Source organism: Pan paniscus, chromosome 20, assembly GCF_029289425.2.
Source record: "Pan paniscus chromosome 20, NHGRI_mPanPan1-v2.0_pri, whole genome shotgun sequence".
NCBI classification, from domain to species: Eukaryota; Metazoa; Chordata; class Mammalia; order Primates; family Hominidae; genus Pan; species Pan paniscus.
This window is the reverse complement of record NC_073269.2, coordinates 56,110,771-56,135,570: the sequence shown is the minus strand read 5'-3', so window position 1 is coordinate 56,135,570 and position 24,800 is coordinate 56,110,771. Positions and strand designations below refer to the sequence as shown.

Genomic DNA, 24,800 nt, shown 5'->3' with positions numbered 1-24,800 from the left:
CATCTGACCTGTTCAGCAGTTCCTTGCTCATTTGTTTGTTAGTGTCTCTTCCCCCACCAGAACGTGCGCATCCTGAAGACAGGGACTGTGTTGTTTCCTTTGCTGCTGTTTCCCCAGTGGCTGGCATAAACAGGAAACTTGGTGAATAGTTATAGAGTAAATGAATAAACGAATGGATTTGGCACATGCTGGTGACATGGCCAGTGCTCAGTAAACATTAGCCATTATCTTTCATTTCTATGTGAAAGCATAAGTCAGCCTCTCCACTTTTGTTCACTTACAGGTCGCTGTCAAGATGGAGTTTCCAACCCAGTAAATCCAAGGGCCAGACCGTGACCTCATAAAGGTATTATCCCTTGGGCACAGCCTCTCAAGACCTTTTTCCCACCAGCAGCTGGCTCCTGCTTGTCTCTTCTGGGTTGCTGCTGGCCAGCTTTACTCCCAGAAGGAATGTTGTCGTGGGTATGGCAGGGCTCACCTGGTTAGGCACTTGCTGCATCCTGGACGCATCTTTATTGGAGGGCAGCCAGCATCTGGGGAAATTAACATGAAGCCGTGTAAAACCATCACAGATTTCTGCCAGGTGTGGAGGCTCACGCCTATAATTCCAGCACTTTGGGAGGCTGAGGCAGGTGGATCACTTGAGGTCAGGAGTTCGAGACCAGCCTGGCCAACATGGTGAAACCCCATCTCTACTAAAAATATAAAAATTAGCTAGGTGTGGTGGCGCCTACCTGTAGTCCCAGCTACTCAGGATGCTGAGGCAGGAGAATTGCTTGAACCTGGGTGGCAGAGGTTGCAGTGAGCCGAGATTGCACCACTACACTCCAGCCTGGGCAACAAGAGCAAAAGTCCATCTCAAAAAAAAAAAAAAAAAATTAGCTGGGTGTGGTAGCGCATACCTGTAGTCCCAGCTACATGGGACACTGACAGGAAAATCACTTGAACCTAGGAGACGGAGGTTGCAGTGAGCCAAGATCGTGCCACTGCACTCCAGCCTGGGTGACAGAGTGAAACTCTGTCTCAAAATAAATAAATAAAACCATCACAGATTTCTAAACAAACCCTTTGTTCACATAAGAAGTCTAGACCAGGCATGGTGGCCCACACCTGTAATCCCAGCACTTTGGGAGGCCAAGGCAGGAAGATTGAGCTTGAGCTCAGGAGTTCGAGACCAGGGCAACATAGCAAGACCCCATCTCTACAAAAAGTAAAAAAAAAAAAAAAAAGGCCAGGCATGGTGGCACATGCCTGTAGTCCCAGATACTTGGGAGACTGAGGTGAGAGGATGGCTTGAGCCCAAGAGCTCGAGGCTGCAGTGAGCCATGATCATGCCATTGCACTCCAGCCTGAGTGACAGGGTGGGACCCTGTTGCTAAAAAATAAAAAAGTATACAGTCTGGCTAGGCTAGGCTTCAGTAACAAGCAACTTCTAAATCTTAGTGGTTTAACACAATCACACATTATTTCTCGCTAATACAACTTTCTGGGCACCAGCCTCTATGCAGTTTAAAAATACATATATTTTTAATTAGCCAGGCATGGTGGCCCACGCCTGTAATCCTAGTTACTCGGGAGACTGAGGCAGGAGAATCGCTTGAACCCGAGAGGCGGAGGTTGCAGTGAGCCGAGATCGCGCCACTGCACTCCAGCGTGGGTGACAGAGCGAGACTCCGTCTCAGAAAAGAAAAAATTTTTGTTTAATTTTTTTTTTTTTTTTTTTTTTTTTTTTTTTAAGAGACGGAGTCTCGCTCTTTCTCCCAGGCCGGACTGCAGTGGCGCTATCTCGGCTCACTGCAAGCTCCGCCTCCCGGGTTCATGCCATTCTCCTGCCTAAGCCTCCTGAGTAGCTGGGATTACAGGCGCCCGCCACCGCGCCCAGCTAATTTTTTGTATTTTTAGTAGAGATGGGGTTTCACCGTGTTAGCCAAGATGGTCTCGATCTCCTGACCTCGTGATCCGCCCGCCTTGGCCTCCCAAAGTGCTGGGATTACAGGCATGAGCCACCGCGCCCGGCCTTTTTTTTAATTTTTAATTTACCTGGGTACATAGTAGGTATATATATTTATTGGGTACATCTAGGCAATTTGGTCTTGTGACACCAGTGTCAACACCCAGGTTTGCCTGGCAGAGAGGGAAGAGGCAGTGAGACCTCTAGCTTCACAAAAATGCTCACCAGTATTTATGCCTTTGAGAAAGAGATGTTATTTTACATATTATTAGCAGGACAACAAATCACTAAGTTAGTCTGGCTAACTTAAGTTAGAATGACTGGCTTTCTAGAGAGTAAAAGATACTTGACCAACAGCCTTTGCAGTCCAGATGTCTTACATGACTCCTTTGTTTGAAAAAACAGAAGGGCAGATTTATGCCACAGAGTGTTTCTGCTCTTCTGCAGCCTGAGGAAGAGGAATCCAGGACCCCTTCTCTCCTCATGTGGCTGAGATTTCTTTCACCAGCTGATGGGATGGCCTGTGGTTTTTAAGGACAAGCTCTAGAATTTCAAAAGTCAGTACCTAGAGGAAATAGGCCTGAGGAGCTCAGAACTTCCTATCAAAGAAGAAAGGGAAGAATAGAAATATTAATGACTGGAATATAGTAACTTGGGTACAAGGCATGATATGGTCACAGCAAGCACTAACATAAAAGGCTTTCTATGGGCCAGGCCCTGTTCTCAGCACCTCATATAAATGTATTCATTTAGACCTCATCGACCATTCTATCAGATAGGAGCTGGGAGAAGCCCCATTTTACAGTGGTGGACTGTGACACAGAGAGGTTAAGTAGCTTGCCCAGCATGTAGCGGATCTGGGATTGAAATCTGGCAGCCTGGGGCCAAACCTGTGATTTTAAGGACTCCACTGTTTGCATTTGCAACAGAAGCCAGCCTTTACAGTGAATAAAGGAAAAGGGTTTGATCAGAATGGTCTCTTGCAGCCAGGATGGTAGCTCATGCCTACAATCCCAGCACTTTGGGAGGCTGAGGCCGGAGGATTGCTGGAGGCCAGGAGTTCCAGACCAGCCTGGGCAACATAGTGAGACCCCGTCTCTAAAAAAAAAAAACTTAAAAAATTAGTCAGTTGTGGTGGCACACACCTATAGTTCCAGCTACCTGGGAAGATTGCTTGAGCCCAGGAGTTTGAGGCTGCAGTGAGCCATGATTATGCCACTGCATTCCTCCCTGGTGACAGAGTGAGACCCTATCTCTAAAAAAATTTAAAAATGAATATTCTCTTTCAAGGTGAAATTAAATCACAAGCCCATGTTTATATTAACTTCTATTTCAATAGTTTCACTTTTTTTTTTTTTTTTTTTTTTTTTGAGGCGGAGTTTCACTCTTGTTACCCAGGCTGGAGTGTGATGGCGAGATCTCGGCTCACCGCAACCTCCGCCTCCCGGGTTCAAGTGATTCTCCTGCCTCAGCCTCCCGAGTAGCTGGGATTACAGGCATGCACCACCACGCCTGGCTAATTTTATATTTTTGGTAGAGACGGGTTTTCTCCATGTTGGTCAGGTTGGTCTTGGACTCCTGACCTCAGGTGATCCGCCCACCTCGACCTTCCAAAGTGCTGGGATTACAGGCATGAGCCACCGTGTCCGGCCAATAGTTTCACTTTTAATTGCTAATGTACACTAAACCTGAGACTATAAGAACAAATAAATGGCCTTTTTTTGTTGCTGCTGTTTGTTTTGTTTATTTGAGACGGAGTTTTCACTCTTGTTGTCCAGGCTGGAGTGCAATGGCATGATCTTGGTTCACTGCAACCTCCACCTCCTGGGTTCAAGCAACTTTCCTGCCTCAGCCTCCTGAGTAGCTGGGATTACAGGTGCATGCCACCACACCTAGCTAATTTTTTTTTGTATTTTTAGTATAGACAGGGTTTCACCATGTTGGACAGACTGGTCTCAAACTCCCAGCCTCAGGTGATCTGCCTGTGATGGCCTCCCAAAGCGCTGGGATTACAGGCTTGAGCCACCGCACCCGGCGTATTGCTGCTCTTTGTTAGATGCTTGAGCCACCGCACCCGGCGTATTGCTGCTCTTTGTTAGATGCTCCTTACAAATAGCACTGCCACAATGAAGGGCAATACAAACTGCCTGTTGTACTTCATCCTTGTTAATTTCCCTTCTTCACTTAACTGGCTTAAAACTCTTCTATATCCTCATTTGTCATAGTCTCAGTATGTAATTTGGACTTTTAAAAAGTATCAGGAATTAGCTCAGAGAGATGGAAAGCATAGAGAGGAATTTAGTGAACACTCATCATTCTACTAAATTAGTCAGGATAGAATAGGCTGTGCTGCCATGACAAATAAACCCTGAAATCTTGGTGGCTCAATACAGCAGAAGTGTATTTGTTGATCATGAGGTTCCAGTGTGGACCAGGCAGCCCTCCTTCATCTTGCTATGTCAGTTGGGAGCCATGGCCTCCAGGGCCATCCCTGCAGGTGGAGGGGGAGGCAGAGGAGGTATTCTGACTCCTAACTGCCTCGGCCATGAGATGACTCTACTCACACCCCATTGGCCAGAATTAGTCATGTGGCCTCTACCTTGCTGCAAGGGAACCTGGGAAGTATAGGGGAGCATATCGATATTTGGGGAACATTGACTGTCACTCCCATTCCCATTGCATGTTTTAAGAAGTGAACATCACAAACAGTTGAAGACCCTGGTTGTGCCTCCTGCCACTCACCCTGTGATTAAGAGCAGTTCAACAATACTTCCACTGACCTTCAGCTGGCCCGTTTCACTTTGTGTTTGTTCATTCTGTTTTGTAGCATGATCTCCTTCTGTCCAGACTGTGGCAAAAGTATCCAAGCAGCATTCAAATTCTGCCCCTACTGTGGAAATTCTTTGCCTGTAGAGGAGCATGTAGGGTCCCAGACCTTTGTCAGTCCACGTGTGTCATCCTTCCAAGGTAAGAACCAGAGCATTGAGCCTGTTTCTGCGGTGGGAATGAGGTGCATGCACGTGTGTGTCTGCGGAGGGAGGATGCCTTTGCAGCCTGCCTGACCCTGTCCTGACACTGGAGAAGCCCAGGCCTCAGGACTGGACCCCTCTGTCTACTGTCAGTCTCTTGGCCTCTTATTGGCCTCATGGCTTTGAACACTGTCTCCATGTTAACATCTCCTTCATTTCTATCTCCAGCCAGCCTGGACTCCCCTGCTTGGAGGAGATATATGTGCAGCCTGCCAGCTTGGCACCTGCAGGTTGAGTATCCCTTATCCGAAATGATGAGGACTGGAAGTGTTCTGATTTTTGATTTTTTCAGATTTTGGGATATTTGCATTATACTTACTGGTTGAGCATCCTGATTCAAAAATCTGAAATCTGGCCGGGCACAGTGGCTCATGCCTGTAATCCTAGCACTTTGGGAGGCTGAGGCAGGCAGAGCACTTGAGGTCAGGAGTTCAAGACCAGCCTGGCCAACATCCTGAAATCCCATCTCTACTAAAAATACAAAAATTAGCTGGGCATAGTGGCGCATGCCTGTAATCCCACCTACTTGGGAGTCTGAGGCAGGAGAATTGCTTGAACCCAGGAGGCGGAGGTCGCAGTGAGCCGAGATTGCACCACTGCACTGCAGCCTGGGCAACAGAGTGAGACTCGATGTCAAAAAAAAAAAAAAATCTGAAACCCACAGTAGTCCAGTGAAATTTCCCTTGAGCATCCTGTTGACACTCAAAGTTTCAGATTTTGGAGCATTTTGCATTTCAGATTTCCGGATTTGGGATGCTCAGCCTGTGTTGGATGTCCTGGTCACATCTTAGTCTGAACATGCCTTCACCTGAGCTCCTGGTGTTCCTGCCGCCTGCCCTAGACTTCCCCATTGCCATGAATAGCACTCCATTCATCCAGTTTCCCAGGCCGGACCCTGGGGATCATCCTTGAGTTCTCTTTGTCTCGCACCCCGTGACACACCCACCCCTTCAGCAAATCTTGTTGGCTCCCTCTTTACAATCAGTGCAGTATCAGCCCACTTCCTTCTCCGCACCTCCCACATCCCTGGTCCTCACCTCTCATGCAGAAGCCTTCTTGCCCTCTGCTCCCCTCTCTTGTCCCTGTAGTCGTCTTCACGCAGCCGCCAGAGAGATCCTGTGAATACGGTCAGAGCCCATCATTCCTCTGCTCATACTTTCCCAAGTGAGGTGAAGGGACCAGGTCCCCATTTCCCCTCAGACCCCACCTCCCGACCCTCCTGCTATTCCAGCCACACTGGCCTCCTGGCTGCCCCTCCACACCTCAGCACGCCTGGGCCTCAGCCTGTGCGCTTGCCACTCCCTCCTGGACGCCTCTTCCCTTATGGGCCTGCATGCCCCACTCTTTCACTGCCTTCAGGTTTTGTTTTTTGTTGTTTTTGTTTTTGAGACTGAGTCTTGCTCTGTCGCCCAGGCTGGGGTGCAGTGGCGCAATCTTGGCTCACTGCAACATCTCGGCTCACTGCAACCTCCGTCTCCCAGGTTCAAGCAATTCTCCTGCCTCAGCCTCCCAAATAGCTGGGATTACAGGCGCCTGCCACCACGCCCGGTTGATTTTTTGTATTTTTAGTAGAGACAGGGTTTCACCATGTTGGCCGGCTGGTCTCAAATTCCTGACCTCAAATGATCCATCTGCCTCGGCCTCCCAAAGTACTGGGATTACAGACGTGAGCCACCACGCCCAGCTTTGTTTTTTTTTAAACAGAGTCTCGCTCTATCACCCAGGCTGGAGTGCAGTGGCCCCAATCTCAGCTCACTGCAATCTCCGCCTCCCGAGTTCAAGTGATTCTTGTGCCTCAGTCTCCCGAGTAGTTGGGATTACAGGTATCTACCACCATGCCCGGGTGATTTTTATATTTTCAGTAGAGATGGGGTTTCACTACGTTGGCCAGGCTGGTCTTGAACTCCTGGCCTCAGGTGATCTACCTGCCTCAGCCCCCCAAAGTGTTGGGATTACAGTCATGAGCCACTGCGCCCAGCCATGCCTTCAGATATTTATTCAATTGTTACTTTCTCAGAGACACTTTCCCTGCCACTACTAATTAAAGTTGCATCTTCCCTCTATGCAATGATCCTGTCCCCCTTCCTTGCTGTGTATTTCTTTTTAGTACTTGTCTCAACCCTATTAAATACATTATTTTGCTTATATTGCTTCTTCTGTAAGCTCCATAAGGACAGAAACTTTTTGTGTTTCTGTAACCTGTGTTGATTGTGGTTTTGTAACCTGCTGTTTGCCCAGCACCTGGGTCTGTGCCTGGCATGGTATTGGGTGCTGAGAAATCTTACTGACTGGTTGAATGAATTAATTAAATATCAGTAGTAGGTCTTGCTCACTGGAAGGCCCAAGCCCAGATACTATATTGGTAAATCAAATAAGGTTTATCCATCGGACAGTTGTGCAGAAGGCAGTCAGCATACATGGCGGGGAGTCAAGTGACATTCATTTTATCATTTGGGAGTGTGTTTAGCTGCAGATAACAGAAAATGCTATGACAAGGGTTTAAACAAATGATTAGGTTTATTTCTTCTTTTCTTTCACTGGCAAGTATGTAGAGCAATATTTTTCTTACTAAAAGGGGACAGTGCGTATTGGGATGGTGTCCCCATGATGCCCTAAGGGACCCAGGCTCCTCTGTCTTTGCATTGAGCCATCCTTAGCATATGGCTTTTGTTCCCATGCTTACTGCCTTGAGGTCTCAAGTTGACTTCTTCATCTCCACAGTTCCAGGCAAATGTGAACAGCGTTTGCCTTGGCCCAACTTGAGAGTCAGAGTGTTTGTTTTGTTTTGTTTTGTTTTTGAGATGGAGTCTCGCTCTGTCGCCCAGGCTGGAGTGCAGTGACGCGATCTTGGCTCACTGCAAGCTCCACCTCCCGGGTTCTCTCCATCCTCCTGCCTTAGCCTCCCGAGTAGCTGGGACTACAGTCGCCCACCACCACGCCCGGCTATTTTTTTGTAATTTTAGTAGAGGCGGGGTTTCACCGTGTTAGCCAGGATGGTCTCGATCTCCTGACCTCGTGATCTGCCCGCCTCAGCCTCCCAAAGTGCTGGGATTATAGGTGTGAGCCACCGCGCCCGGCCTTTGTTTTTTTAAGACAGAGTCTTGCTCTGTCGCCCAGGCTAGAGTGCAGTGGCACGATCTCGGCTCACTGCAACCTCTGCCTCCCAGGTTCAAGCGATTTTCCTGCCTCAGCCTCCGTAGTAGCTGGTATTACAGCCGCGCACCACCACACCTGGCTAATTTTTGTATTTTTAGTAGAGACCGGCTTTCCCCATGTTGGCCAGGCTAGTCTTAAACTCCTGGCCTCCCAAAGTGTTGGGATTACAGGCATGAGCCACTGCACCCGGCCAGAGTCAGTTCTTAACCCAACCCCTGCCTTTCCTAATGCTAACCTAGAGCCCAGTTCATTATTCACTCCCTCAGTCATCAGATGGCAAATATGTATGGGTAACCTGCCATGTGCTGAGGTGCTGTATTTGTCCCGAGGATTATAGTAAGAAATGAGACAGCCCTGGTTTCTGGTCTCTCAGTAAGACAACAGACATTGAATAAATGATTATCAGCAGGTTGCATGATAACAGAGGGGAACTGAATGGACCCTGGAACATATATAAGGGAACATGTTTTTCAGGGAATCAGGGAAAACCTCCCTAAGTGGGTAAAGTTTGAGCTGAGCTAGGGATGAAGAAGAATGGGCCAGGCACAGTGGCTCACGAATGTAATCCCAGCACTTTGGGAGGCTGAGGCAGCCTGATCACCTGAGGTCGGGAGTTTTGAGACCAGCCTAACCAACATGAAGAAACCCTGTGTCTGCTAAAAATACAAAATTAGCTGGGCGTGGTGGTGCATGCCTGTAATCCCAGCTACTTGGGAGGCTGAGGCAGGAAAATCGCTTGAACCCAGAAGGGAGAGGTTGCGGTGAGCCAAGATTGCGCCATTGCACTCCAGCCTGGGCAACAAGAGCAAAACTCCGTCTCAAAAAAAAAAAAAAGAATGAGCAAGGTGGGAGTTGGCACATGTGTTCCAGCCACTGGGACATGGTATGGGGAGCAGAGGTGAGGCGAGGGGAGCCAGACACGCTGGAGGAGTGAGGAACATTTCCGCCTGGGGGAAGACAGGCAGGACCATGGGAGGGAGTTTGGTTTTAACTGTTGGTGACGTGGAGAGCTGCGGAAGAGCTTCTACCAAGTAGGCAACACAATAGGCTTTGCATTTTGGAAAGATTTCTGTGGCTTCTCTGTGTGGAAAATGGATTCGAGGCATGGAAACCAGTTAGGAGGCCATTCCAGTAGCCCAGGGACCAACCATGCTGGCTGAGTTAGTCAGTGTCAACTAAAAAGAAAGGACATTTGTTTTTAGCAATATGGCAGACCAGATGATAATAAAAACTCCTTATAGTTCAGTGTGCCCAAATATGTGGAATAAAACATTAAAATGTCCTTTTAAAATATAGAGCTAAGTTGTAGGAAAGTAAGGGGAGTCCATGGAGATGAGAAACAACAGGAAAACAGAGACCACAGGGCTAAGCAAGTGTTACATAGGTGTTATTTGTCCTGGGGCTGTTTGCTGATGGCCTTGAGCCTGTGTTTTATTGGGGTGCAGGAGACAAAGCTTAGGGCCTTAGCAGTACAGGAGTTGTAATTGGAAACTTCCTCTTAAATCTGGGGCTCCTCAGTGGGTGAACTACAGCAAAAGCAATTGTTCCACAGAAAATTGGTGGAGACATTTGTCAGCCTTGGTGGTGGGTAAATAAAGGAGGAATGTCTTCTTTGAGAATTCCCTTTTTTGTTTTTGTTTTTGTTTTGAGACAGTCTCACTCTGTCATCCAGGCTAGAGTGCAGTGGTGTAATCTTGGCTCACTGCAACCTCCACCTCCCGTGTTCAAGCGATTCTCCTGCCTCAGCTTCTCAAGTAGCTGGGTTTACAGGCACCTGCCACCACACCCAGCTAATTCTTATATTTTTAGTAGAGACGGGGTTTCACCATGTTGGACAGGCTGGCCTCAAACTCCTGACCTCAGGCAATCCACCCGCCCTGGCCTCCCAAAGTGCTGGGATTACAGGCATGAGCCACCACGCCCAGCCTTCTTTGAGAGTTCTAACCAAGAATTCACATTCTCACCTGTTTGGGGCCAGAATTCACACTGATCTGTGTGGTCCCCCAAAATGCAAGCTGAACATTTAACTTAAAGTGGTGAGATGTGGGTACCACTCCCTGCCTGATATAAACAAATCTTCTCTTGGAAAACATCCTTTAAAGACAAACATCAGGGAATTACCACAGGTCAACGTCCAAGGATCATGAGTACCAGTCTCTGTTGATTTACAAAGACACCAGGAAATAAGCTAGCCTGAGAGTCAGCCGAAACAACAAACTGCAGAATCAGACCTGCCAAGACCACAGACCTTAGAATTAATAGATGAGAATGTTTACCAAGCGTGCTTAATACATTTAAATAAATAAAATAACAAATTGAAAGTATAATGAAGGAATAGGTTAAAGTTGCACAGGCAAATAAGAGAAGGAACCAAATAAAAACTGTAATGATTGTATGTGTATATATGTATATGTGTGTGTCTATATATGTATATATATGTATGTGTGTGTGTATATATACACAATCATTGTATGTGTGTGTGTGTGTGTGTGTATATATATATAATAATTATTGTAATCAGAAACTCAGTGGGTGGTTTAAACAGCAGACTAGACATAGCTGGGAGAATTAGTTAACTGGAAGATAGATTTTAAGAAATTACATGGAAGAGGCCAGGCATGGTGGCTCATGCCTGTAATCCCAGCACTTTGGAAGGCTGAGGCTGGCGGATCACTTGAGGTCAGGAGTTCAAAACCAGTCTGGCCAACATGGTGAAACCCCATCTCTACTGAAACTATAAAAATTAGCAACATTACAGGCATGTTGGTGCATGCCTGTAATCCCAGCTACTTGGGAGGCTGAGGCAGGAGAATTGCGTGAACCCAGGAGGCAGAGGTTGCAGTGAGCCAAGATCGCACCACTGCACTCCAGCCTGGGCAACAGAGTGAGACTCTATCTCAAATATACATACATATAAAGAAATTATGTGGAAAGGACACAGAGTGGCAAAGTGCTGGAAGATACAAGAGAGGCAAAGACCTAAGAAGGAGAGAACAACTAAAAGGAACAGTTTGCCCATATATTTACATAATAGAAGAAGCAAGAATTGGTGTTGAGGGCCAAAGAGAACAGCATAGCTGAGTATAACCTCAGGGCTCCCAGTCCAATGGTGCCTGCAGAGGGGCCTTTGTAACTCCAGTCTGCATTTTGTCTCCCTTTCTTTAGGCTCAAAGAGAGGGCTGAACTCCAGTTTTGAAATCTCTCCTAAGAAAGTGAAATGGTCCAGCACCGTCACCTCTCCCCGATTATCCCTCTTCTCAGATGGTGACAGTTCTGAGTCTGAAGATCCTCTGAGTTCCTCTGAGAGATCCAAAGGTAAGAGTTAAGGTCTATCTGGCCTGACTCTTAAGTGGAGCAAAGTTGGGTCATCTGATGATCTTTGGGACAAAACTGCCACAGCCCCGGCTCAAACATCATCCTTCCCTGCCTGGACTCTGACTCCAGCAGCTTCCCTAGCCTCCCATCTCCCCCTCCAGTCTGCCTCTATATGGCCCCAGATGGGTCTTTCAGCACCTAGAGCTGCCCCGGCCCCTCCCTGCACACAGACCCCTACTGTTCCTGGTGCCCTCAGACCAAGCTCTTCAGTCTGGTATCTGTGTGGCCTGGTTCCTGCTTTAGCCCTCAACACAGTCTTTGCCCAGAAAACACTTTTGGGGATTAACCTTGGTCTTTGCTAAGCCTGTTCCCTCAGCCCAGGGCACTCTCACCTTCCTTCTTGGCCTTGTGTACTGCCACTCCGCCGATACTGGTCTCTAGGAAGCTTCTCTTGAGTGCCATAGGCTCGCATCCAGACCTCCTCATCGTCCACCAGAGCCTCTTTCCAGCCTCTTTGGCGCCCCCCGTGCCTGCTGCAGCCTTCATTGGAGCGCATGTCAGTCTAGGCTCCACATCCCTTTCGGCCTCACTTTCTGGGCTGGGGGCCCTTTGCAGGTAGGGACCCAGCACAATTAGTGTATATACCCTGTGCCCAGCCAGTGCCCAGGACACGGGAGGCCTGAGGACTATGTTCCTTCTCCTGTTCACTGAGCCCCTGGATCTGAAGCCACAGCCACAGTGGCAGTGTGAGGCATCCCCTTTGCTCCTCATTATCCTCTGGGCCCAGAGGCCTCTTGCCATTACTTGCCTTTAGGGGATGGTGGGTGGGAGGAACAGAGTAAGCGATGTCTTTTCCTGTGTCCAAGTCTGTCTCCCACCACACCCACCCCATTCTCTTGCCAGGCTAGGAGCCCTTCTAGGGCAGGGCTTTGGTCTAAAATTGTTTGGCCCTTTTCTATCTCAAGACTAAGTCCTTTTTCAGGATGTTTTTGGGTAAATGTCTAGAATGTCCTTTATTCCCTGGCAAACTTCTCCTCATCCAACAAGACCCAACTCTAACATCCCTTCCTCCAGGAAGCCTACCCTGACTTCTCCAGGCAGGATCTCTTTCTCTTTTGGGCCCTAATATCTGTCTGTACTGCCCTGTCTCAGACCCGCATCTGACTAGCTGTGTCTAGAGCAGACTTGCCCACCAAACTGGGCACTCCTGAGGGAAGGATGCAGGTCCGACTCCTATCTGGTGCCCCAACGTCATCACACAAAGGCCTGACTCATAGAAGGTCCCAGGAAATGTTTGTTGCATGAACAAATTTGTAAAGGAACAGTATTTTGCTGCTGTTTCACTCCCCATCTAACTTTTCTCTCCTGGATGGTGCTTTTGCTTTATTCTTACCATTCTCCTGCAGGCTCCGGGAGCAGACCCCCAACCCCCAAAAGCAGCCCTCAGAAGACCAGGAAGAGCCCTCAGGTGACCAGGGGTAGCCCTCAGAAGACCAGCTGCAGCCCTCAGAAGACCAGACAGAGCCCTCAGACGCTGAAGCGGAGCCGAGTGACCACCTCACTTGAAGCTTTGCCCACAGGGACAGTGCTGACAGACAAGAGTGGGCAACAGTGGGAGCTGAAGTCCCTCCAGACCAGGGACAACCAGGGCATTCTCTATGAAGGTACACTCTGTCCATGGGCGGCCAGGGACTGGGTCGTCTCAGCACCAGGACAGTGGGAGGGGACCCCTTTCTGAGAATGGGTATGGAAGCCACATCCCTAGCTGCAGACCTGTTGCTAGGCAACTTTCTCTTAGACCTTGGACTCTACGCCTACCCACCTGCAGGGCCGGGCAATAGTGGGAATGAGTGCAGCAGGCTGGAGTAAGGCAGTTGGGAGTGGTGGGGACTGCGGCCAGTTGGAAGGCACGTGCCCTGTGTGAAATGTGCCCCTCCTCACCCCACCTGCTACCTGCTATTGTCATGTGGGAGTGCAGGCCCAGGGGCTGCATGTTAAGGATGATTGTTCTGGCCAGTGTGCAGAGAGAGGATGGATCCCCACGTAAAAGTTGGTTCAAACATCGAGACTGATGATGTCACACACACACCAAGAGGATGTGAGAGGTTTATTGCTTACATAATGGGGGTCTCTGCGGAGAGTAGGCAGGCCTCCCACACAGATCTGAGATGCCTTGAGAGTGAGGAAAGGAGACTGGTCAGGTGTTTCATCGTGCTCGGGGGTGGGGCTGGGCTCAGGGTTTCTGCACAGGGGCCAACACCATGCATGGTTTGAGTCTCGTGGATGCACACCCCAAAGGAGGGAGCACCCAAGCTTGCTCATCCGCTCACCCAGGTGTGGGATGGAAGGGGAGGAGGGAGGCACAAGGCTGAAAAGCTCAGACTCTGTTACAATGAGGAAAATAATTATGGCAGTAGTATTAGTATTAACTGTAATAAATATTGAGTGCTTCTGCAAGGCCAGGCCTGTTCTAAGCACTTTACATGGGTTTTTCTTTTCCTTTCTTTTCTTTTTGGAGCTTTTTAATTGAGATAAATCACATAAAAGTTATTCTTTTATTGGCCAGGCGCGGTGGCTCACGCCTGTAATCCCAGCACTTTGGGAGGCCGAGACAGGCGGATCACGAGGTCAGGAGATCGAGACCATCCTGGCTAACGTGGTGAAACCCTGTCTCTACTAAAAATACAAAAAATTAGCCGGGCGTGGTGGCTGGCACCTGTAGTCCCAGCTACTTGGGAGGCTGAGGCAGGAGAATGGCGTGAACCCGGGAGGCAGAGCTTGCAGTGAGCCGAGGTTGCACCACTGCACTCCATCCTGGGTGACAGAGCGAGACTCCGTCTCAAAAAAAAAAATGATTCAGTGAGACTCCATGTCAAAAAAAAAGTTATACTTTTATTATTTTTTTTTTTATTTTTTATTTTTTTGAGAGGGAGTCTTGCTCTGTCACCCAGGCTGGAGTGCAGTGGCATGATCTTGGCTTATTACAACCTCCACCTCCTAGGTTCAAGCGATTCTCCTGCCTCAGCCTCTCAAGTAGCTGAGGTTACAAGCGCGTGCCACCACACTGGGCTAAATTTTTTATTTTTTTATTTTTATTTTTTTGTATTTTTAGTAGAGACAGGGTGTTACCATGTTGGCCAGGCTGGTCTCGAACAGCTGACCTCAAGTGATCCACCTACCTCAGCCTCCCAAAGTGCTGGGATTACAGGCATGAGCCACCACGAAAATTCATTCTTTTAAAGGGTGCAACTGAGTGGCCTTCAGGATATTCAAAGTGTTGTGCAACCATCATCACTATCTAATTCCAGGACGTTTCTGTCACCCCAAAAAGAAACCCAGTAGTTTTGAGCCATCACTCTCATTCTTCCCCCAATCCACTGGCAGCCACTAACCGCCTTTCTCCCTCCGTGGATTTGCCCCTTCTGGGTGTTCACAGAAGCGGAGTCCTGCGCTGTGTGGCCTCTTGTGTCTGGCATCCTTCACCCAGCAGCGTGTGCTCAAGGTGCATCCATGCCGTGGCGCGTCACTGCCGCACTCCTTTTACGGCTGCGTGATATTCCGCTGTATGGGAACACCCCGTGTGGCTTAGCCACTTAGCAGCTGATGGGCATTTGGGTTGTTGCCGCTTTGGGCTGTTATGAGTAACGCTGCCATGAATATTTGCTTACAAGTTATCTGATGGGCAGAGGTTTGCTAAATTCTCACCGCAGCCTTAGGATGTCAGTACTATCCCTATCCCCATTTTATACATGAGGAACATGGATCCCAGAGGTGTGAATTATTAGGCTCTGGGCTCCAGAATCTTCCAAGTTTTCCAGGAAAAGCTTGAAACCTAGATTTCAATAGGAAATCTTTGAATTGGAAGTGCCTGCTGGCCAGACAAGCATGTAGACAATTTTGAGCCTTCCGTTGGCCATCCCTGCCTTGAAGTCTGGGCAGGCGGGCAGGACAGCTGGTGTTTCAGACAGCCCCGAATCTGAGTCCTGACTTGGCTCCGACACACTGAGGGAGCCCCAGCAAACAGCCCAGGCACTCTGTGCCTTGATGTCCTCCACTGGAAAAGTGAGATGATGCCTTGCCCCCTGTCTCCTGGGGCTGTTGGCTCAAATGATGATAGGAGATGGAGGCCAAGCACTTGGAAAACTGTACAGGGTCCTTCCCAGGCAGAGGTAGGCAGTGTTAATAACAGAGGGACAGATAGGCAGGGCCAGGAAAGGTGAGGGAGAGGGGAAAGAGTGTGACCAAGACCAAGCAGGAGCAAGAGAAAGAGGGCCATGGCTAACACCTAGGGAGCACTCACCTGTGCCAGCACTTTTATTTTTAAGAGATGGAGTCTTGCTCTATCACCCAGGCTGGAGTGCGGTTGTGCAATCACGGCTCACTGCAGCCTCAACCTCCCAGGCTCAAGTGATTCTCCCCCGTCAGCCTCCCGAGTAGCTTGGACTACAGGCAGGCGCCACCACGCCAGGCTAATTTTTAATTTTTTTTTAAATAGAGACAGTCTCACTGTGTTGCCCAGGCTGGTCCCAAACTCCTGGGCTCAAGCGATCCTCCCGCCTCAGCCTCCTAAAGTGCTGGGATTACAGGCAGGATCCCATGCCAGACACTTTGGGAACTCTCTGTGTCTTACCAATGTAATGCTGCCAGCCACACTGTGAGATAGGCACCCCATATTACCCCATTCTGCAACTGGGGTACAGAGAGAGGAAGCTACTTGCCCAAGGGCACACAGCCTGGAAGTAGTAGAGCTGGGATTTGAACGCAGGCACTCTGGCTTCTCCCAAGAAAGGGAGAGAAAGGAGAAGGAGAGGGCGGGGAGAAAGAGCGAGAAGGAATCATGATGAGAAGGAATGAGGGGCCGAGGAGCACAGAGGGAGGAGAAAGGGAGAGGGATGAAAACCAACAGTGAGAAAGAGATTGAGGTGAGAGAGCAGGGTGGGGAGAGGGCAGGAGGGCGGGGAAGGAAGAGGGAGAAGGAGAGGAAAACACACAGAGCCAGGAGCTCCTGAGAGAAGAAACCACGCTTGCCCTCCCCCGAAACCCACAGTGGAAGCACAGGAGGAGCTACTCTGGGCCAATGTGGTTTTGGTTTTGCCTTGTATGACTCAGGTTGTTTGATAAAAATAGCAAACCCCAGCGCCCAGCCTGTGTGAGCCATCCATTCCTTCAGCAGTCCCTTTATTTATTTATTTTGTAAAGTAGAGACGATCTCACTATGTTGGCCAGGCTGGTCTCAAACTCTTGGCCTCAAGCCGTCCTCCTGCCTCGGCCTCCCAAAGTGTTGGGATTATAGGCGTGAGCACTGTGCCCGGTTGCTCAGTGGATCCTTAAGCAGCACCTACCATTTCATGTGTCTGGCCGCGGTGCCAGCACAGACAGTGCAGGGAGAGCGGGGCTGGTGAAGGCCCTGCTGATGCGGAGCTTGCATTTGGGGACACACCACCATTGGGTGACATCGCCCCAGAGCAAATCACCCTTTTCTTCTGCCAGTTTGCACCAGTCAAGAAGAGATGGTGGAGTTGTATGTCCGGTAATTTAAAGCAATAACAGTAAAACAACAAGAACAAGCTGAATCGTTATGGTTATTTGAGGAGTGGACACTTTACCCCACTCTGCGCCATGCTCTAAGCATTTTATTAACTCTTGTGTCTCTGTCCAGTACTGAACTATAATGTCATATATCCCGGGCCTTGCTGAGCTATAGGGGAGAGCCACCATCCGTCATCAGTCACATGAATCCGTGCGGCTGCTCACTGCGGTGCACTTGGGAGAGCTGCCTGTGAGCAGCAGCTCAGGGTCAGGCCCACGCTGCCCTCTGCAGCTTCTGCCTTTGCAGATGAAAGGTGGGGCTTGTGTTAGTTTCCTGTGGCTGCTGTAACAAGTTACCACAGTGAGTGGTTTAACACAGCACATGCTTATTCTCCTACAGCTCTGGAGGCCAGAAGTCCAAAATCACTGGGTACAAAGTTTAGGTGTTGGCTCTGCTGATTCCTTCTGGAGGCCGGAGGGGAGAAGTCAGTCAGGGTCCCCAGCAGGGCCTGGGGAGGTGGAAGGCATGGGGCACCCTGGAGCTCAGCGGTGGGCTGGGCTGCCTCTGCTTGCCGCTTGTCGCTTGACCTTTCAAATGACAGCATGACCCTGTGCCTCAGTTTCCTCATCTACAGAGGGGAGATGGTAATGCTACTGCCCTCACAGGGCTGCAGTCAGGAGAGTGAAATGAGTAGAGTGATGCCAGAAAAACGGCCACTGCCGTATATGTGCTTTCTGGTGTTAGGGTCAGGATGGGTCCCAGAACAGTGCTCCTGCTCCAAGTTCAGGACCAGCTGACCTTTGAGAAGGGGAGGTGCTCACCTGCCTGCCTGCCACGCCCTGGTCTTCATTTGGCACATGTAGAGATTTTCCATGTGTCAGGTTTCTGGCAAGCAGAAACATGGATCTGCCACCCTAGATCACAGAGTCTAGAGCCCTGGGCTTGTGGCCTGTCTCTGCTGGGGCCCTTGGCCAAGCCCCTTTTCCCTTCTGGCCTCCCTTGGCTCCCTCAACAATGAAAATTGCCCAGCTAGCTTTCCAGGCTGTTGGGCGCAGGGCCAGTTAGAAAAGTGAAAGAGAAAAGCTTTTTATAATCTGCAAAGCAGATTATAAAATTGTATCAAATTGCCAGCTTTTCCTGCTTGCCTCTGAGTACCAGGCATGTACGCATTGTCATTAACCTCATGGTGCCTCTGAGAGACAGGCACTGTTACTATGCCTGGGTTCCAGAGCTGGGCGGATGGTTGGTCATGATGTCAAAGCCTGCTCCAGCATGATCCCCCCAGTGCTCTCCCCACAGCTGGAAAGGATCTTTCTTTCCCCGAGATGCGGGTCCTGCATACGTCTCCCTCTCTTCCCCTGGGCTCAGAGCACCCTTGGCCTTGAACGTGTAGAGCTGGCTCCCAACCCTGTTCCAGCTGGAGCTTCTTGAGGGCAAGGATGGCTTCTGGGTGACTTTGTCACCCCCCATCCCTCAGCTCAGTGTCTTAGACGATACCAGCCTCGATGATGAAGGGAGAGTGGGAACGATGAGAACAGAGGAAGGAGGGACACCGGCGTGAGTCAGGTGTGCAGGCGACAAGAGCTCAACTCATGGGCTTTGGGATTAGCTAGACCCAGGTTGAGCCAGCTCTGCCACTCCCCGGCTGGGGAGCCCTGGTGTTATGGGGATATTTTAAGGCCACCACCTGTGGAGCAATCCTGATGTGCCAGGCTCCGTGCTGGGCTCTGGGCTGAGTGGGTTCACTGAGCAGTGTGCGTGAAGGGGGATGCAGACTCTTGCTGCACACATCGCTGGTGCTGCTCTTACTCCTGCCAGCCTGTTGAGTCCTTGCAGCCAGTCTCGGGGTAGGCCTTACTGCTCCCATCTTACAGACATGCAAATGGAGGCCCAAAGTCATACAGAGAGCAGATGGAGGAGCTGGGATTTGAACCCTGGTCAGCCTGGAGTTTCTTGGCCTCTCTCCTCTTCTCATCTGTCAGATGGGACGATGCATGTGAAGCCCACACTTAGCACAGGGCCAGAGACGTGGTGAGGTCTGTAAATGAACAGTAAGGGCTCCTGGAGCAGGCTCTGTCGGGGGACAAGCATGCAGGGTGCTTATGGGGAGCTGCCTCAGGGATCAGAACCCAAGGAGGGGGTAAGGAGCGGGAGGTGGGGCTGTGATGCAGCCCAGTGATGGCCTCAGCCGACCCTGCAGGGCCCTGGAGCAAAAGTGGTCCTTCAGCGTGCGTCCGTGTTGGGCCAGGAGAGGCTGGGCCTTTATGTCCACCTCAATCAGTCACTGGACCTGGGTCACCCTGGGATGTGGCCTTGGATGAAGTCACTCTGCCTAGGACGCACCTAATTGCCCAGCCACAGGCTGTGACAGTACATGGGAACTGTCCACCAGGAAGTTCCTCAGAGGCTCAGTGCCCGGGGCTGTTACTGGGGAGTAGTCATGTGGCCCCCTCTGTCTGACATGAATCCGCATCCCAGGTTCCCCAGAGGAAAGCAGGTGTTGCACAGAAACCACAGTGATTGCACAAGCAGTTTAGGCTCAGCGAGCCCCACTCACTTAGGGGATTCTGGGAGCCCTCCCGGAATCCAGGGTCTCAGACCTTGCCAGGAGAGCCGTCTCAGGCCTGCTGCATTAGCCCTTCCTGCATGGCTGGATAGTGACAGAGAGAAAGAGGAAGAAGCAGCTTATTTAAAACTAGGATGCAGCAGGTCGTGAGAGCCAAGAGTGCGCTTGACCTTGTTGGAACCAGGGCACCAGAGCCGCTTCTCATTGCTGGGAAGTTTGGGGATGATGACCCTGACCTTCCACGTGGTTATAACCTCACTCCCTTGTTTGTTCCCCCACAGCTGCACCCACCTCTGCCCTCACCTGTGACTCAGGACCACAGAAGCAAAAGTTCTCGCTCAAACTGGTAAGTGTCCCTGCAGGTGGGGGGCAGCTTGGAGGGGAGGGACTTTCACAAACACATCCTTGACTTCTGAGCCCCTCTGTCAGCTGGGAGAGCTCGGCCGGGGGCCAGGGTCCCCACCTGCAAGGAGTATTAAAACCGTGGGCGGGGCAGGCGCCCAGTTCTCCATCATCCCAGGGTGTTGGAAACCCACAGTTGGATCCACCCAAGTCTGGCTCTGATGCTTCCCTGCTGTGTGACCTGGGCAAGCCCATCCTCCTCAGAGCTCAGTTTCCTCATCTGTGAAATGGAGCCACTAATACCCACAGGGTGTGGCCCATCTGCCCCCTACCACCGGCCTCGCAGCGTGCTCGTATCGAGCACCTACTGTGTATCACCGTGCTGGGTGTGGGGTCCAAAAGAGAACCCAGCAGATGGGGTCCCTGTGCTGAGGATTCAGTGAAATCACACATCGGGTGCCGAGCATGAGTCTCAGCAGACAGGACATGTGCACTCGACGTTGGGGCTAAAAGGAAACAAATAGGGAAAGGGAGAGTGGCCACAAGGGTGAATCACGCCTTCCACACAGAGGAGGTGCCTAACAGAAGGGCATCGTGGTGGTTCATAGCCCCGCCATCATCCCTGGGTGCTGGGATTACGGGTGACTCTTATTTTCTTTTTGTTTATCAGAATTGTCTCACACCCCAGAAAACCGGGGACAGCTGGGTTGGTTGCCCTCCCTCCGCCCTAGGTGGAGGCCATGAGAGTGGGTCAGAGCGTGGGCTGTGGAGCCGGGCTCACTAGTGGTGGGTAGCACCTGCTTTGAGAGCCTGGCATTGCCTGAGCCGGGCTGTGTTTCATAAGCACTGCTTCATTGAATCCTCCCAGTGGGGCAGCTACCGTGTCCCATTTAACACTTCTCTGCATGGTTCCGGTGTGTCTGGCACAGTAGGCACCCCATCAACCTGAGCTGTTCCTGTTATTACTACTGTAATTACGCTCATCATCCTAGAAATACAGCCTTGCTCTCTGTTCCTGCACCTGACCTCATCAACATTTCCTGAGGCTCAAAACTCGGTGATGATGAGTTGGCCCCAGGCCCAGCCCTGGAGAAGTTCCCAGTCTGGCGGGAGCCATGCCATGTCCCGGTCCCATCGGGAGGAGGGATGGGCTGGAAGGGGAGCACAGGGCACTGGGCCAACCAGAAGACATTCACCCTCCCCATCCACTGGGAAGGCAGCTCTGTTCTGAAGCATTCGAAAGGTCAGGGGCTGAATGCCCAGTGGTGTTCATCCATTTATTCATTTATTCACCAAGCCTTTCCTGCAACCTCCTGTGAACTGAGTGCTGGGGACATCTGCAGAGATGGGTCAGACCCAATTCCTGCCCTGAAGGAGCTGCCCCCTTGAGGGAGTGGGGCAGGCATGAATACCCCACATGAGATTGCTCAGGGCCTACATGGCTGTGCCCACGTCGCTCGCGTCAGTCACTATGGGCTTCGCCAGCATCGTGGGGAGGACTCCAGGACGCAAAAAGAGAAAAGGAAGGACAAGAAGAGGAGAAGATGGGGCAGGGAGCCAGGCTCACTAATGACCAGTAGCAGCACCTGCTTATTGAGAACCTATTATGTGACAGTCCCTGGGCTGAGTGTCACAAGCATTATGTCATTTAATTCTTTTGGATTTTTGTTTGAGACAGGATCTCTCTCTGTCACCCAGGCTGGAGTGCAGCGGTGCAATCAAGGCTCACTGCAGCCTCAGCCTCCTAGGTTCAAGTGATCCTTCCACTTTAGCCTCCCAAGTAGCTGGGACCACAGGCATGCACCACCACGTCCAGCTTTTTTTTTTTTTTTTTTTTTTTTTTTCTGGTAGAGATGGGGTCTTCCTGTGTTGCCCAGGTTGGTCTGGAACTCCTGGGCTCCCACCTTCACCTCCCAAATTGCTGGGATTATAGGCATGAGCCATCACACCCAGCCTTTTGGTTTTCTTTGGGGTTTTGTGTGTGCGTGTGTGTGTGTGTATGTGTGTTTGCTATGTCATTGAATTATTTCAGCAAGCCTATGGGATGGCTTCCATGTTCCTATTTAACAGATGAGGAAATGGAGACTCAGTCACTTGCCCAGGTGCCCCCAGCACGCAGGTTGCTTTGTTCACAGCTATATCCCCAATGCCCAGAATAATACTCAGCATATAATGGAGGCTTTGTAGGAAGAATGAATGAATGAATGGCAGAGCTGGGGTTTGAACCTAGATCTGTTTGACTCTATACTCTTAAGAACTCAGCTGCATGAGTTATGTTTAATTAAAATATTTGGTGCTTTTTTTTTTTTTTTGCAACAAAATCTCACTCTGTCACCCAGGCTGGAGGTGCAGTCTTGGCTCACTGCAACCTCCGCCTCCCAGGTTCAAGCAATTCTCCTGCCTCAGCCTCCCGAGTAGCTGGGATTACAGGCATGCACCACCATGCCTGGGTAATTTTTGTATTTTTAGTAGAGGCAGGGTTTCACCATGTTGGCGAGGCTAGTCTAGAACTCCTAACCTCAAGTGATCCACCTGCCTCAGCCTCCCAAAGTGCTGGGATTACAGGCCTGAGCCACCACACCTGGCCATTTAGTGTTATTTTAACAAATACCTAATATTAATGGTGGCTTAAGCAAGATGATGTTTTATTGCTTTTTCATTTAAAAGTCAGGGGCAGTTTTCCAGAGCTGATAGGATGGTTTTATAAACAAGGGGCCCTGTTTCCTTCTCTCTTTTTGCACCAACATTTTCAACGCATAATCTGCATCTCTTGGGCCGTAGTGGCTGCTTCAGCTTCCACCATCACATCTGCACTGCAGCCAGCTGGAACAGAAGAGGAAAGGTAGAGCCTGTCCCAGCCCACTAAGGGCATAACCTGGAAGTTGCCCGCATTTCTTCTGCTCACATCCTCATTGGCCAGAACTTGGTCATGTGGTCATTCCTCACTGCAAAGGAGGCTGGGAAACGTAGTTTTTATGCTGAAGGCTACATTCTAGGGAACACTGTGGCTCTTACCATAAGAGAAAGAAAAGGAACCTGGGTACAGCAAGGTAGCTCGCAGTCTCTGATGTGTGTTTGTGTGCAGTACCTGAGGAATTTGGCTCCGATGTGGGGACTTGATGAGGAGCCTGGTCATCGAGGGAGTAACAAATTGCCAGTGGGGACTGGGGGCCCTTATCTGAGACTTCAGTGTGACAGCCTTCTGCCCCTCCTGTCCCCCACCAGGATGCCAAGGATGGGCGCTTGTTCAATGAGCAGAACTTCTTCCAGCGGGCCGCCAAGCCTCTGCAAGGTACCTGACGGGGAACTGGGCAAGGAGGGGAGAGTGAGGGGGGCACCAACTTGGTCACAGCACCTGACTTCTACCTGCAGGCATGAAAAGGGTAGGCTTATATTAAAGGCCCAGGTTTGCTCCCATCTGTGTCCATAACCTGACTCCTGTGACCCCTCAGGCCTCAGTGTGTGTTGTGACTGGCTCACACCAGCTCTTGGAAGCCAGGTATTAAATTTTCAGGCTGGGCGTGGGTTGACGCCTATACTCCCAGCACTTTGGGAGGCTCAGGTGGGCAGATCACTTGAGGCCAGGAGTTTGAGACCATCCTGGGCAATGTGGCAAAACCTTATCTCTACTGAAAATACAAAAATTAGCCGGGTGTAATGGCACGCGCCTGTGATCCCAGCTACTCAAGAGGCTGAGCTGAGAGAATTGCTTGAGCCCGGGAGACAGAGGTTGCAGTGAGCTGTGATTGTGCCACTGCACTCCAGCCTGGGCAACAGAGCCAGACCCTGTCTCCAAAAAAAATAAAAATAAAAATAAATTTTTAGGAAGATGGCAAGCTGGTTGTTACAGACAGCCAGTATTAGCAATTAAATTATATAGGCCAGGCGTGGTGGCTCATGCCTGTAGTCTTAGCACTTTGGCAGGCCGAGGTGGGTAGATCACCTGAGGTCAGGAGTTCAAGAGTAGCCTGGCCAACATGGTGAAACCCCATCTCTACTAAAAATACAAAAATTAGCCAGGCGTGGTGGCGTGTGCCTGTAATCTCAGCTACATGGGAGGCTGAGGTGGGAGAATCACTCGAACCTGGAAGGTGGAGGTTGCAGTGAGCCGAGATCATGCCACTGCACTCCAGTCTGGGCGATAGAGTGAGACTTAGTCTCAAAAAATATATAAAATAAGTTATATAATTTTACAAATAAATTATATTCAAAACAAAGATAATGAACCCTCAGAAATTCATCACTTCCTAATTATTTCCTACATGTCCTGTGATCTCTGCCAGTGAGGTTGTGTGCACTGTTGTCTCTGTGTGGTGAGAATGCTGCATGATGGCCTCCCCTTTACATCTCTCCCACCCCACCTCCAGTCATGTCATGTTGGTAGCTTGGAGTTGGCCATAGCAGGAGTATTTATTTACACTGCAGAAATTAGCAAATGCAGTCGGGCGCGGTGGCTCATGCCTGTAATTCCCACACTTTTGGAGGCGGAGGCCGGTGGATCACCTGAGGTCAGGAGTTCGAGACCAGCCTGGCCAACATGGCAAAACCCATCTCTATTGAAAATACAAAAAAAAAAAAAAAAAAAAAAAGGCCGGGCGTGGTGGCTGATGCCTGTAATCTCAGCACTTTGGGAGGCCGAGGCGGGCGGATCATGAGGTCAGGAGATCGAGACCATCCTGGCCAACATGGTGAAACTCCATCTCTACTAAAAATACAAAAATTAGTTGGATGTGGTGGCACGTGCCTGTGATGCCAGCTACTCGGGAGGCTGAGGCAGGAGAATCACTTGAACCTGGGAGGTGGAGGTTGCAGTGAGCTGAGATCACGCCACTGCTCTCCAGCCTGGTGACAGACGAAGACTCCATCTCAAAAAAAATAAAAAATAAAAAAAAATTAGCTGGGCCTGGTGGC

At 50.2% G+C, this 24,800-nt stretch overlaps 1 protein-coding gene across 4 annotated transcripts in view; it reads left to right on the top strand.

Annotated features, from left to right (window-relative positions):
• Nucleotides 1-24,800, top strand: part of VRK3 (VRK serine/threonine kinase 3) — a 48,771-nt gene that overhangs the window by 4,553 nt on the left and 19,418 nt on the right. For all 4 annotated transcript variants that reach the window (XM_003814357.7, XM_003814358.6, XM_055103367.2 and 1 more), the window contains exons 2-7: nt 284-346; nt 4,779-4,918; nt 11,302-11,451; nt 12,858-13,115; nt 19,829-19,893; nt 23,115-23,181. In XM_003814357.7, the coding sequence (XP_003814405.3) occupies nt 4,780-4,918; nt 11,302-11,451; nt 12,858-13,115; nt 19,829-19,893; nt 23,115-23,181 (679 nt within the window). In that variant the 5' untranslated portion in view covers nt 284-346; nt 4,779. The remainder of the gene's footprint in view (nt 1-283; nt 347-4,778; nt 4,919-11,301; nt 11,452-12,857; nt 13,116-19,828; nt 19,894-23,114; nt 23,182-24,800) is intronic.